General features: G+C 49.0%; 1 protein-coding gene across 1 annotated transcript in view; it reads left to right on the top strand.

The window, feature by feature from the left end:
- The first annotated feature begins 381 nt into the window (after positions 1 to 381).
- The window catches only part of SBK1 (SH3 domain binding kinase 1), a 77,405-nt gene continuing 63,778 nt past the window's right edge, over positions 382 to 14,008 (top strand). Inside the window, exon 1 of the mRNA XM_028705495.2 lies at positions 382 to 1,587. Coding sequence (XP_028561328.2) covers positions 1,526 to 1,587 — 62 coding nt within the window. The 5' untranslated portion in view covers positions 382 to 1,525. The remainder of the gene's footprint in view (positions 1,588 to 14,008) is intronic.

Raw genomic sequence — 14,008 nt, forward strand, 5'->3', positions numbered from 1 at the left:
AGTTTGAAGCATAGCCCAGAGCACAGGAATTAGGTTTTTTTTTTTGCCATGGCTTCTTTTGCTTTTGAAAGGAGAGCTTCCACCACCTAGAGTGGGCTGTTGTTGAAGGTGCAGGAGCATGGGCAGTTGAAAAGCAAAAAAGAAACCCCAATCCAAATGAGACAGTGGCAAGCTTCCACCCCACGCCTCCTGGAGACGGAGAGAGCCCGTTCTTGAGCACATGAGCTCCAGTAGCCACTCGGTCCTAGAGAACCTGTAGACGGAGGAGGCTGGGTTGCTGGCAACACAAGAGTTAACCCGCCAGCCTCTCCGCGTGAATCTTGAGCTATTAATACCCACGCTGCTTTATCTGTCAGAGGGAGCCGGCTGCTCTGTCAACCAGACAAGCCCTGCGGAACTGGGTCTCTTTGGCGGACCCATAAGTTTTTATTCCCGGGGCGAGAGAGGCTGTGTGCGCTTGGCCAGCCTGGGCTCCTCTCCCGGTCTCCTTGGCTGCACAGCCTGAATGAACTGTCAAGGAGGAACACTGCTCTCTCTCTCTCTCTCTCTCTCTCTCTCTCTCTCTCTCTCTCTCATGCACACGCATATCTTTCCATACAACTTGCTGCCACCAACTCCTTCTCCTGTCCCACAGATCCGGACTGCTGCAGCTGGCGACGTCCACGCAGATGGTCCCTGGAAGAGAGAGCTTCTCTCGTTGCGCTGGGATGCTTTGAATGCCAGGTTCCGCGGTCCGTCACAGCAATCTGGCCAGCCCAGGACTGACCTCCTGTCCCTTCCAGAAGAGCGACGGCACTTTCAGAGGAGCATCGCCACCACCAACAACTGGGACGTGCAGTCAAGACTACCTTGCACCTGCTCCTGGGAAAAGACGCCTGGTGATGGTCCTGGCCTGAAGGGAACATCTCCTGTCTTGCAAAGCTCCTCACTCGAAGCCTGAGAACTTCTCTGCCTTCTGCGCCCATGCCAGAGTGGACCTGCTCTGAGGTCTGGTGGTCCACAGCCAAAGAGAGAGGTACCGGCAAGGTTTGACAAAGAGGGTCCTGAGTGGAGAGGAATCTACTGAGGCCTACACTCCTGTTGAGCAGACGTGGGTTCTATAAAAGCTACAAGGTGGGCTGAAAGGACTCCCCATGGTGAGACGGGGCAAACCAAGCATGGCAGGAGATGGTCAACCCTTTGAGAAAGAAGGCGTGAAAGCCTGCTTTGGTCTCACTGCCTGTCAGAGAGCCTGTTAAGGCCTGAGATTGATGAGACCCCTTGCTTAGGCCGCAAAACACCACCGCCCACCTCTTTGGCCCTGGAGGCTCCTGGTCCAGCTCCCAGCCTGGCAGGGCCTCTGCAAGGGGAGCTGTGACAGCTTTGCAAGCTGGAAGGAGAGGCAGGTCATGAGAGAGACCAAGGGCTGAGATGCTTCCTCTCAGCGACTGGGCTGGGACAGCAGAGGGCAGCCCCACCCCGTGCAAAGAGAGATGCTAGCACTGGACTGGAGTTGGTTCGCCCCCTTCCTTGCATCCTCGGGGAGATGGATTCCTTCTGTTTCGCCTGCTTTCAGAAGGAGGAGCTGCAGCCCTTGCAAGTGAACAGGTGGGTCAGAGGAGACTTCCCTGCACGATGGGCAGGTGTCGGGATGTGTGCGGGAGGCAAAGCGGTCTAGGGATGTCCTGTGTCCCATAGTAGTCAAGGCTGCTTATTTATATAGGTCCCAGGGGCTCAACCCTAATTAGAAAGCATGTGTTCCAACATGGGACCCTGATGTTTGCAGGATAGTTCTGATGATCCCACCAGTCAAGAAGAGGCCCTTTGTACATGCCTGGGCACACAGTTGTTACTCTGCTTTCTTAGGACTGAGTTCTGATGCTGAAACCAGACTTGTTTCTGGCGTGAGCAAAAACGTCAGCATGCATAGCATTTCATTAGTTAGGTATCTATTGCATTTATATCACACCTTTCTCTCCAATAGGTTCAAGGTGAAGTACATGGTTCTCCCCTTCCTCAGTTAATCCCGGCAGCAACCCTGTGAGGTAGGCTAGGCTGAGAGGCAGTGACTGGCCCAGGGTCACGCAGTGAACTTCATGGCCAGGTGGGGATCCTAGAATCATAGAGTTGGAAGGGACCCAGGGGTCATTCTAGTCCAACCCCCTGCAATGCAGGAATCTCTCAGCTCCTAGTCCACACTAGGAAGATTACACAGAGGAAGTTGTTTTTATAGTAGGTTAGTCTATGAGTCACCTCCAGCCAACTTTTACTCAAGAGGCACACCCATGGAAATCAACAGATCCAGGCAATGTCATGCCCATTAATTTCAATGGGGCTGCTGTGAGTAGGACTAACATTGGATGCAGCCCTAAGGGTCCACGATGCTCAGAATTGCCTGCTTTTGGCCAGCGGTGGCCCTCCACGGTCTTGGGTAGAGTTCTTTCCCAGCACCACCTGCCTGGCCCTTAAACTGCCAATACCGGGGATTGAACCCAGAACCTTCTGCATGCAAGACCACCTGCACCACAGCCCTTCCCAGAGAGGCGCTGTGTGGAACTCTCCACTTTGCATGCTGTGCTTATACATCTCTCCCAAGGTTGCGAACCCAGCAAATGAACCCTCAAAGGTTATTTCCAGGGCTTTGCTTCAGCAGCAACTCACCAGAACGCAGTTCCTCTCAGGTGGGCACCACTGCCATTATAAAAGAACAAGGAAGGCATTTGCACCTCTTTTTCTAGTAAAATAGCACTGGTTATTTCCTTACATACTGCAGTTATATTCCACCCCAAGGAGTTCAAGATGGTGACATCCCTGGTTCTCTTCCTCCCCATTTTGCCTCCAAGTAGGTTCACTCAGTGCCAAAGGTAATATCAGGTTGGATCCAATTCAGAGTAGACCCACGGAAATGAAAAAAAAAACCTCAGGTTAGGCTTGCCAATTGATTCCAAGAGGTCTACTCTGAGTAGGAAAAGCATGGAATCATACAAGCCCGTGTGGCTCTTGAACTCAGCTGAGCTGTAAAGCATGAAAAAAATAATCTTTGTGGACTTTGTGGCATTTTTCTACCCCAGGAAGCTCACTGCTCGTCCAGATGCCCCTTCATCATGGAGCAACTCACCTTTAATGGAGGTGGTTAAACAATGCTCAGTTTGTATTGACACAAGAGTAGGGGTGCCGTCTTTACTTTTGCTCTTTACTTGCTCTCTGCTCCTGTGTGTTGAATAAGGAAAGGCTTTTCCCGACATGGAGGAAAACACAGGGTGGTTGGGGCCCCTGGGAGCATCTCTTGCGACATTTCTGCGTGTCAGCCATACTGAAGAAACACAGGAGCAAGGCCCCTGAAGAGGAAAGAAATGGTGGCAACCCCTACCTGTGCCCCCAACAGGAGAAAAACAGGCAAACAATATCTGTGTCGCAGACGCCTCTCCGTCTAAAAATAGTTGTGCAAACCAGCCTTGAAATTCATTTCAGAGAGGTGTCAATTTGTAAAACACCCTTGCTTTAGAAACATGGCGGAATCTGAAACGTAGGAAGCTGGGCTTAGGCTGAGTCAGACCATTGGTCCCTCTACCTCAGTGTTGTCTACACTGACTGGCAGCAGCTTTCCAGGGTTTCAGCTCCCAGTCCATCTGGAGATGCGAAAGGGGATTGAACCTGGGACCTTCTGCATGCGACGCAGGTTCTTTCCTTCTGAGCTACAGCTCCTTCCTGCAGAAAGCTGCCTTGTACTGAGCTTGAGCAACACTCCCATATTGGGGTCCTGGGTCCATCCAACTCTGCACTCTCTACACTGACAGGAAGTGGCTCTCCAGGCCTCCAGACAGAGGTCTCTCCCAGCTCTGCCTGGAGATGCCATGAATTGATTTTAGGACTTTCTGCGTGCAAAGCAGATGATCTGCAACAGAGCCAGGGTCTCCTCCCGGCTCACTCCCACCCTTAAAATAGTGGCCTTCTGGAACCACCCACAGTGCAGATGCTCTGCAACGGAGCCAGGATCTCATCCCTTCCCCACAAGCCCTTCCCAGCTGTTTGTTTGTTTGTTTTTAGCAGTCCTTGTTTCAGGAGTCCAAGATGCCTCTTTTACCTTCAAATCTACGGAGGAGTGCTTGAGTTTCCTGGGAATTACCTTTTTGTGCCAGACTCTAGCAACCATTTTTGGAAGGCTACATCGGAGAGACACTATTTTATTAAAATTGCAGGGTGGTGGTGATAGCATTGTGAGGTGGGTATGGATTAAAGGTAAAGGACCCTTGACCGTTAGGTCCAGTCATGGACAACTCTGGGGTTGTGGCACTCATCTCACTTTATTGGCCGAGGGAGCCGGCGTACAGCTTCCGGGTCATGTGGCCAGCATGACCAAGCCATTTCTGGTGAACCAGAGCAGCGCACAGAAACGCTGTTTACCTTCCTTCCTGCCGGAGCGGTACCTATTTATCTACTTGCACTTTGACGTGCTTTCAAACTGCTAGGTTGGCAGGAGCAGGGACCGGGCAACGGGAGCTCACCCCATCGCGGGGATTCGAACCGCCGACCTTCTGATCAGCAAGTCCTAGGCTCTGTTGTTTAACCCACAGCGCCACCCACGTCCCGGGTATGGATTAAGGGCCCTCTATTCCCCCCCCCAAAGTAATGGAAGCACTGCAAAGAAGGGGGAATCACAAGACTGAGAAGGACCAATTCAGCAGCAGAGATAAAAAGGTAAAATCTCTGGGTTGCCAATGGCCAGCCAGACTTCTTCTCCCTGCATACCTTCTGGGTTCTGGTCTTCCTGTTCCTTTAATAATAGCAGCTGATAGGCATTAGTAGTTGATAACGTTCTGCTCCAGGCTGGGGGAAAGCTTCCTTTACGGATTTCTGCCCATGAAGCTGCTATTAAAGGCACAGGAGCAGACCAGTTTCTGGTCAGTTGACAACCTAGCCTGAGTTCTGCTGGCAGCCACTGGGTGGGGTGGGGCTGCTAGCAAGGAACCATCATCAGGCAGCCTCCACACAACTCCCATGCAAAATTATTCTAGAGGCAATGAGAGAAGGACCTGCCAGGGATCTTGAACTGAAACAACCAGACCGTGGCCTCTGACCTGACGGGACCGCCTTTGATAGGCTAAAGACCTCTTTTCTCACTGTAGAACCTGGTTCCTGGCACGTATTGAACTAATTCCTAATCCCAGGGCAGCAGTTCATGGCCAGCAACTAGGCAAAGCTCCCCTGATCCATTCCAGCGATTAATGTGTGTGTGTGTGTGTGTGTGTGTGTCCCGCTCTGTGTACTACAACAGAGGCTCCGGCTGACTGAATCCGCAAAGTGCAAAGAGCTGGAGGAGAGTGGCACTGTGGGTGGTTCCAGAAGGCCACTATTTTAAGGATGGGAGTCCGTCACACACCGGCAAACTCAGGTTGTGGAATTTACAGTTTGTCCGGCGCTCTTGCGCAACAAACCCACTTCCCCAAAAGACAGGAAATGCAATGGAAAGTGTGGGGTGACACTTGCTTTGATGCAGCGTTGTCTAGCCTCCCTGCAAACAATTCAGAACAATAGCATTGTAGAGTTGGGAGGGACTATGAGGGTCACCCCCCTGCAATGCAGGAATCTTTTGCCCAATGTGGGGCTCGAACCTACAGCCCTGAGATTAAGAGTCTCATGCTCTACTATCTAAGCTATCCTAGGAATTGGTTGTCTGTGTGTCTTTTGCAGGGGTCAGCAACCTTTTTCAGCCGTGGGCCGGTCCACCGTCCCTCAGACTATGTAGTGGGCTGGACTATATTTTGGAAGGGAAAAAAACAAATATGCCCCACACAGTGGCATAGCGTGGGGGGTGCAGGGGGGCCGGCCGCACCGGGCGCAACATCTGGGGGGGGGGCGCGCTCGCACTCGCAGCTCTCTGCCCCTACCTGGCTCACTCACTCTCTCTCACTGCAGTGCTGGCTGTGCGAATCCGATCTGAGCCACCGGGTCGCCGACCACTGTGGAGGGGGGGGGCGGTGCCAGGCATGTGGTGCGGAGGGGTTAGGGGGTGCAAATTCCTTGCCTTGCCCCGGGTGCTGACAACCCACGCTACGCCACTGGCCCCACAAATAACTCAGAGATGCATTTTAAATAAAAGCACACATACTACTCATGTAAAAACACGATGATTCCCGGAACGCCTGCGGGCCGGATTGAGAAGGTGATTGGGCCGCATCCGGTCCCCAGGCCTTAGGTTGCCTATCCCTGGTCTAATGTAACACAGGGATGGGAACTTCTGGCTGAGGGCCAAATACTCCAGACCCTTCTATTGAGCCTCCAGACTCTCTGCAGTTACACTCCTCACTGGCGTCGCTTTGCCTGGCTGGAATGTGCCTCTGGACTCTGATAACGCTTCTTGCTTGCCTGGATGAAAGATAGAGAAATCTATTACAGATAATAATATTGTGCAGCTTGAAGTGACTGGGTGCAAAAAACGGGACTCCTTTTAGAAATAAAACATGGTTGAGGCCCACAATTTAATCAGAACTTTACTTGCAGAAAAAGATGCATGGGGGGCTGTTTGTGTGCACATTTAGATACTAGCCTTCTGTACAAAGAAAACACATTGATTGCTGTGCCTACTTTCCCTCCTATTCCTGTGCAATTCTAGCATAAAACGCTCCCCCCGGAAGATGCCCAGAAGGGAATGTGGCCCGCAGACTAGGGGCAGGGGAGAAATCAGACTCAGCTCACACTTATTTTAAAATATTGTATTTTTCATTTCCACATTTTACAGTTAAATCCCAAATCTAAATATACACATCCCATCGAAGCATCCAGTCGTGATTCGACATTTCCACTTTCCAAAACAATACTAAACTGAAACACGATCTTCCTTCAAAACGTGCCCTACCCCAAATTTTGCAATGCAGTTCGCCAGTCATGCGAGCCAAGGAATATATAGGAAAATTAGCATACAAGGTGAAGACGTGCAATAAAAATGCATATCCTAGGGAAAATAACACAGAGACACATTGAAGGAAATCGCTTTGCAGAAATATGTATATTGGGCAAAATAGCACACATGGATGTGTATACAGTGGTACCTCGGGTTACATATGCTTCAGGTTACATACGCTTCAGGTTACAGACTCCGCTAACCCAGAAATAGTACCTCGGGTTAAGAACTTTGCTTCAGGATGAGAACAGAAATTGCACAGTGGCGGCGTGGCAGCAGCAGGAGGCCCCATTAGCTAAAGTGGTGCTTCAGGTTAAGAACAGTTTCAGGTTAAGAACGGACCTCCGGAACGGATTGAGTACTTAACCCGAGGTACCACTGTATTAGGGGAAATTCTCATTAAAATGCTGTGGAACCCGCCCCTTTCCCCCCAAAGAGGAAATGTCTCACCAACAATGGGCAAAAGGAAGACATAGATTTCCATAAAACTTGCATATGCCTTGCACATGTAGAAAGAATTGCTATAATTTTATCCCTGTTGTGATTAGGTAAGCTGCGGGCAGCCTGCTCAGTCTGTTGCCCAGGTGTGGGCAGGCGACTTCAAGGCCTCTCTAAAAACCTCATCTTTTAAGCTGGACTTGGACCGGACCATCCTTGAAACAGAAAACTGCCTGCTGACCTGACCTTCCCATGCCAGTCAGATCCTCGGGCAAGTGCTTCATTCTGGGGGGCGCCCCTGCATTTGGAAGGTGGGCTCTACCTTTCCTCCGCAGTTCGGAGAGCCAGCCATCGTGCCTGCCTCTCTCATCGCAGGCCTTCCCTGCTGGGACCTGGGACTTGTGCCTGACCCAGCACGCCAGCCGGCAATGACGGAAAAGTGTGATCAGAAGCATATGTCTGAGCAGGCTGTCGCTGGTCGGGTCTGCTCTTCCCAGGCTGCCGGAGATTGCCGCAGGAAAGTGGGGGGGGGGGGCAAGGAAGCTCTCCACCATTCCCCGTGGCAGGGCTACCCCTTTTTATTGCCCATTAACTGCTTCTCTTGCTGGCACTTTATCGAGATCCCTACATTTGAGGCTCACTCCCCTCTCCCTCGCATTATGTGGAGCCCCCCCCCCCGCAACAATAGTGCAATCCGTCTTCAGAGAAAGACCCCGAGTACCATCCATATTTGGAGATGGCTCTCTCTGGGTTGGAATCCTGCAACTTTAATTCCTGGGGGAAAAAACCCAAATCAGCCCAGGGTGTTGCTGCATATTGAGGCAAAAAGTCACATTGATGTGTATGAGGTGTTAGGGGAGCGTTAGGACTTCTGTTGGGGGCATAGCTGTCCACTTTTCCCTTTTCTTCCAAGAAATCCTGTTCAGAATAAGGGAATTTCCCTTAAAAAAAAGGGGGGGGAGTTGACAGCTATGGTTGGGGGACACATTGTGCTCCTTCTGGGGCAGTTTGTGTGGGAATGTTCAGGGTGGCAGGAGAGGATATATATTGTTTATTAATATCCTTCCTAACTTGCGCTAGCAAGTTCCTTAACTTAGCAGAGTTTACATTCCCCTTTTTACATGCACAGCAGATAGCTGGTTGCAGGCTTGTGTAAGCCTCTCACTATGATACAATTCAATCTGTCTGAGATTGAATTGCACGTTCCTGGTAAGTTCCCTTGAGTCCCTCTTAAAAGAATAAAGACCCCACAATCTTATTCAAAGTCAATAAAAGAAGTTTACTTACATCAGTCCACAGTTGGATTCATGAAGGCAGACTTAGTTACAAATATGTACATGTGGACCTACCCCATATGGGGGGGGGGGGCTGAGACCTAGCAGAGCAGTCCTAGCTAAAAGCTGGTCAAACGTAGAAGGAAGTGAAAAAGAGAGAGGTGTGCTGCGTGACTCGTCCTTTTGTTACCTGGACAGGTAAGGTCATGCCCATCTTTCGTCACATGCCAAGGAAGGATGCTCTAGCCAGGAGGAACAGGAAGTTTTGTCTGGCTGAACCAAACATTCCCTCACATGTCTTCTCTAGCATTACAAGGAATGTTGTACTTGACTGCTCCCAGTGGATTACCTCCCACAGTTTGTCCACCTTTGGTTCTCACATTGCACTCAGCTCTCACCAGCGGCTCCCAGAAGCTGTCAGCTTGCAACAGTAGCCGCATCCCGGGAATGGCTTCAACTGGCCAGCTAAACCAGGTGAGGGTAGCCGATGGGTCTTAAACTCTTAGTGAGTTAGGGACTTCCCCTGCATGCAAAGACAGACTCTGGCAGATTGAGTGGATGAGACCAAGAATGGGTCAAGAAGGCAGTTTATGTGCTGTATAAAAAATCAGAATGAGCAAGCATCTGATATCGCCCTAACAAGCAATCCCAACTTACTGGATTATTTCAGGTCCAGAGCTAAGAGCATTTGTCCTGGAATGAGCCACAGCCTGAGCAACTTGCCTCAGAATAGCAGCCAGCCACCTGTCTCGTATATTGGGCGAGCTGAAGATTGCAAAGTACTTCTGAAATTGAAAGTGCCATATAAATTAATTATTAATTGTCCCTTTCTTGGCGTACGCCAGTTATTGATCAAAACATCATTATGTCTCGAGGCCTAATGATGTTGGTTCCCCACCAACACCATCCTTTTATGGGGAGGGGAAATCAAGGAACCGCCTGGTCACAAGTGGATATCTTTACTTGCAGAGTGACTGTTGTTATTATGGTGTAGTTGTCAGCATCTGTGGGGTGCTCCAAGGTGGTCAAGCAGCATCACATCAGACAGCAAGTGAAAGCTTATGTGATGGAATGTTCATCCATGTCACTCATCTAAAGGAGGGAAACTCCCTGCACATAGAAAACTAGCACCTCAGGGAATAGGCCAGATCGGGGTAACCAATGTGCTACTCCTCCAGGTGTTGCTAGACTCTAGCTCCCATCAGCCCCAGGGATGTTGTAGTCTACCAGAACCTAGAGGGCACCAGGTTGGCCACCTCTGGGTGTCAGCATCGCCCTTGAGCCAGTGCCACGAACTGGACTCATCCACTTCAGCCCCGACTGGGCCAGGCGAGCTGGGTAGCACTTCCAGAGACCACCTTCTGCACAGGAACAGGTCAAAGTGCTATGGACTCACAGCTTAGAGTTGTGAGCACCGGATTCACTTCCACAAGAAGACAGTCACTGCACAGCAGAGTACAGCAGAGTCTAGCAGAGTATATAAACGACTCGGAGAGCCGCTCTGTAGAATATCTTCTTTATTCTTTATTCTATAACTACAACTATAATACAACTATATACAGAGCTAAGTAGGTCTAAGCATAAATGAATGCTGAGCCACACTGACTGTCTGCAGCTGCTCTTAGCAGCAACCTTATCTAAACACACAATCTCTCTCTAACACTCTCTCTCTCTGACACACTGACTGACTGACTCTTTGATGTGGTGCTGGAGCAGAATAAGTAGAGAGCAGAACACGCCTCCTCCTCTCTGGAGAATCAGCAGACTCCTCAGCAGATTCTTGGATATGGGAGGGGTGAAATCTCCTCACTGGGCTAGGTTCACACTGGCAGGCAGCATCACTCCTGGGTTGCAGATATGATTTCCCCCCACCCTTAGTACCTGGAGCTGCCAGCAATTGGACCTGGAACTTCCCTCATGCGAAGCCTATGCTCTGTACCACAGAACTACAGTCCTTCGTCAAACATTTAACCCCATACCACAAATTCCAGGACAATACTTCGTAAGATCATGATCATCATAAGAGCTATTTAACTTTTAGTATTGTTTCCCCCCACTTCCTACCCTGTCCCTTTTCCTTTTGTGCTGTGTCTTTTGGGTTGTGAGCCTGCTGTAGCAGGGCTGGGGAAGACATTCAACGTGCTTCACATTTTTCTGAGGCAATACCAAAACTGAAACTCAGCCATCCTTTGAAATTCATGCTTTTCAGAATTTACGGTACAGTTCTCTAGCTAAATAACGTGTACAAAAATGCAAAATTTAGGGGGAAGTGTGTATTAAAAATATTGCGTTGCTTAAAACAGCACACAAAATGTATTGGGGAATAGTGCTTTGTATTAGGCAAAGTTCCATACAAAAGTGTGTATACTAGGAGAAATTGTGCTAAAATGCTGATAAATTTTCATGTGGACTTAACCCCCCCCCCAACACATTTCATACTGATATGGAATCGTGATAAACTGAATTGCAGATTGGGGAAATGAGAAGCCGAGACACACTGAATACGACAGATACTTCCCTCCCTAGCTGTACGGCTATTAAATCCAGTGTCTAAAATTATCTTGGTGCCCTGCTGCCTGCCCCCCCCTAGCTGCTAGCTTTCTGCTTTCTCGTGTCTGCTGTTCACCCTGAGTTATGCCCTGAGATCATGGAGATGTCTTGCTTTTTAAATGAGCCTGATTGAGGCGGGTGTGTGGATGAGAAGAGGTGCTTGATTCAAATGAACCTTCTAAGGAGAAGTAAACCAGCTGTTTGAAAATCTGCCAGCAGGTGTCTCTGAGCTATCTATCCCCTTGTTGTTTTTAAAATCCTTGCTTAATCTTTGCAGTTAGCTTTCTAGTTGAAAAGAGAGAGACAATGGTAGAGATTTAAGGGAGGTAAAGAAACATAGAAGGCATAGCTACCACTAGGCATGACCTCCTTGACCTCTTCAGTCTGTGGAAGCGGCCCTGTTACAGATACCACATAACACTCATTCTGCATTTGTAAGAAACTGATCTTCCAATATGGCTGCACCCTTTGGAACTCCCTGCCGATTGACATCAGGCAGGTTCCTTCCCTGCACTCTTTTCCGCTGAAAACATTTTTTTAAAAAGGCAAGCCTATCCAGACATGTAGAACACTGGCATGTGTTAAATCTGGGTTTTAGTTTATTGTTGATTTAATTATTTTAAAAATGTGTTAGATGACTGTTTCAAACTCTATTTTATTGATCATTTCATTGTTTTATTCTTTTTGTAAACCACTTTTAGGGTTGTTGTTTTTACAGTGAAATTGTATACACCTTTAATGAAATAATAGTAATAATAATAATAATACAGTGGTACCGTGGGTTACATATGCTTCAGGTTACATACGCTTCAGGTTACATACACTTCAGGTTACAGACTCTGCTAACCCAGAAATAGTACCTCAGGTTAAGAACTTTGCTTCAGGATGAGAACAAAAATGACTCATCGGCGGTGTGGCAGCAGCGGGAGGCCCCATTAGCTAAAGTGGTGCTTCAGGTTAAGAACAGTTTCAGGTTAAGAACGGACCTATAGAACAAATTAAGTACTTAACCCAAGGTACCACTGTAATAGCTGACAGCTCTGAACCTTTGGAGGTCATAGCTGCCTTTGTCAGGCTAGTTTGCATCTTAGCATATTGATATATATACCGGTATTTAAAATCTATTACTGATGCGATGCAGGGTTGAGAAGACTGGTCCTTCTCTTCCCCCGGGGGACAAGCTCTGGAGATTTCCCCACCAGTGGCCAAAGGAATATAGGAAGCTGTCTCATGCTAAGCCAGACCATTGATCCATCTAGCTCAGTATTGACCACACTGGCTGGCAGCAGCTCTCTAGGTTTCCAAGAGAGTATGTTTCCCAACTGTACCAGAAGATTCCAGGGGTTAGGGATGGGTGAATATGGCAGTTCCAGTTTCTCCCAGTTACCTGTTTTCCCGGTCTTCAGTTCTCCACATTTCCAGATCAGTTTGCAATAAGTAAATAAAAAGAACGCCTGAAAATTCATCAGCAGCTTAGTGCAAATTTCCCTTAAATAGACACACATCTGTATGCAACTTGGCCTAATATAGACAGTTCTGTAAAGCATTTCCTCCTAATATCAGGCATTTTGTAGGTCATTGCTACCAATAAATACACTTTCCACGCACGCTTTACCCTAGTATATGCATTACTGTACACACATGGCTTGGCTCCCTTGCAAAATCCAGAGACGTCTGAATTTTGCTTCCGTTTGTGCATTCTTCAGGAAAGTGCAAAAAGTGCACAGTTCGTCTTTAAATGTGAACTGCATTGGATTTTCCTCCCTTCCCTACTGGGGATCGAACCAGGGACTTTCTGGGTGCAATGCAGATCTCTCCCTCTGAGTCGGGGCCCTTCCGCAAAGGATGCAGCTTTGCAGTTTGTCCTTCTCACCAGGGGACAAGCACTGGCAGAGCTTGGCTGTTCTGGCTCCTCTCCTTCCTCCCTGTGGGCCAGAGTCCAACCTGCAGCAGGCAAAGGGGCAGTTATCCATTTGTGTTATTTATTGCCTTCCTTGCTGTGCTCCCAACACATATAATGAAGGTGAACTGCATGGGCTATAGATAGCCATCCCAGAGCATCCTGGCTCTGCGGTCTCCCTTCTTATTCCTCTGTCCCATCCTGCGGCTCCACAGGGTAATTAAAGCATCTCTTAGCCATACATTATTCACTGACATAAAGGCTGCAGATGGATGTCAAGGGGGTGGTGGAGGTCAAGGGGAATGATCTGGGCAAGAGCCAGACTCAACAATGGGGGGCAGGTTCATTTTTAGGAGCCAGGGGCTGTTTCCAGTGCTCAGAGTAAACTCCTTCAGGTTAATGGGCATGGGTGGCACTGTGGGTTAAACCACAGAGCCTAGGACTTGCCGATCAGATGGTTGGCAGTTCGAATCCCCGTGATGGGGTGAGCTCCTGCTGTTTGGTCCCAGCTTCTGCCAAACTAGCAGTTCGAAAGCACGTCAAAGTGCAAGTAGATAAATAGGTACTGCTCCGGCGGGAAGGTAAATGGCGTCTCTGTGCGCTGCTCTGGTTCGCCAGAAGCAGTTTAGTCATGCTGGCCACATACCCGGAAGCTGTCTGCAGACAAACGCCAGCTCCCTCGGCCAATAAAGCAAGATGAGCACCACAACCCCAGAGTCGCGACTGGACCTAATGGTCAGGGGTCCCTTTACCTTTAACTTAGGCATGCTGATTTCAGTGGGTCTTCTGTGAGTGGAGCTTACACAACCCCAGGACTCCACTGAATGTATCAAAAGGACATGGGTGCAATTTTCAAGGGTGAAATACTGCCCATTCTACTTTCTCATTTTCTCAATCTTAAACTCAGCTCTTCACATTTCCACATCGGTTTGCAAACTTTTTTTCATTAGAAACAGGCCACTCACC

This window comes from Podarcis muralis, chromosome 14 (genome assembly GCF_964188315.1).
Source record: "Podarcis muralis chromosome 14, rPodMur119.hap1.1, whole genome shotgun sequence".
Taxonomy (NCBI): Eukaryota; Metazoa; Chordata; class Lepidosauria; order Squamata; family Lacertidae; genus Podarcis; species Podarcis muralis.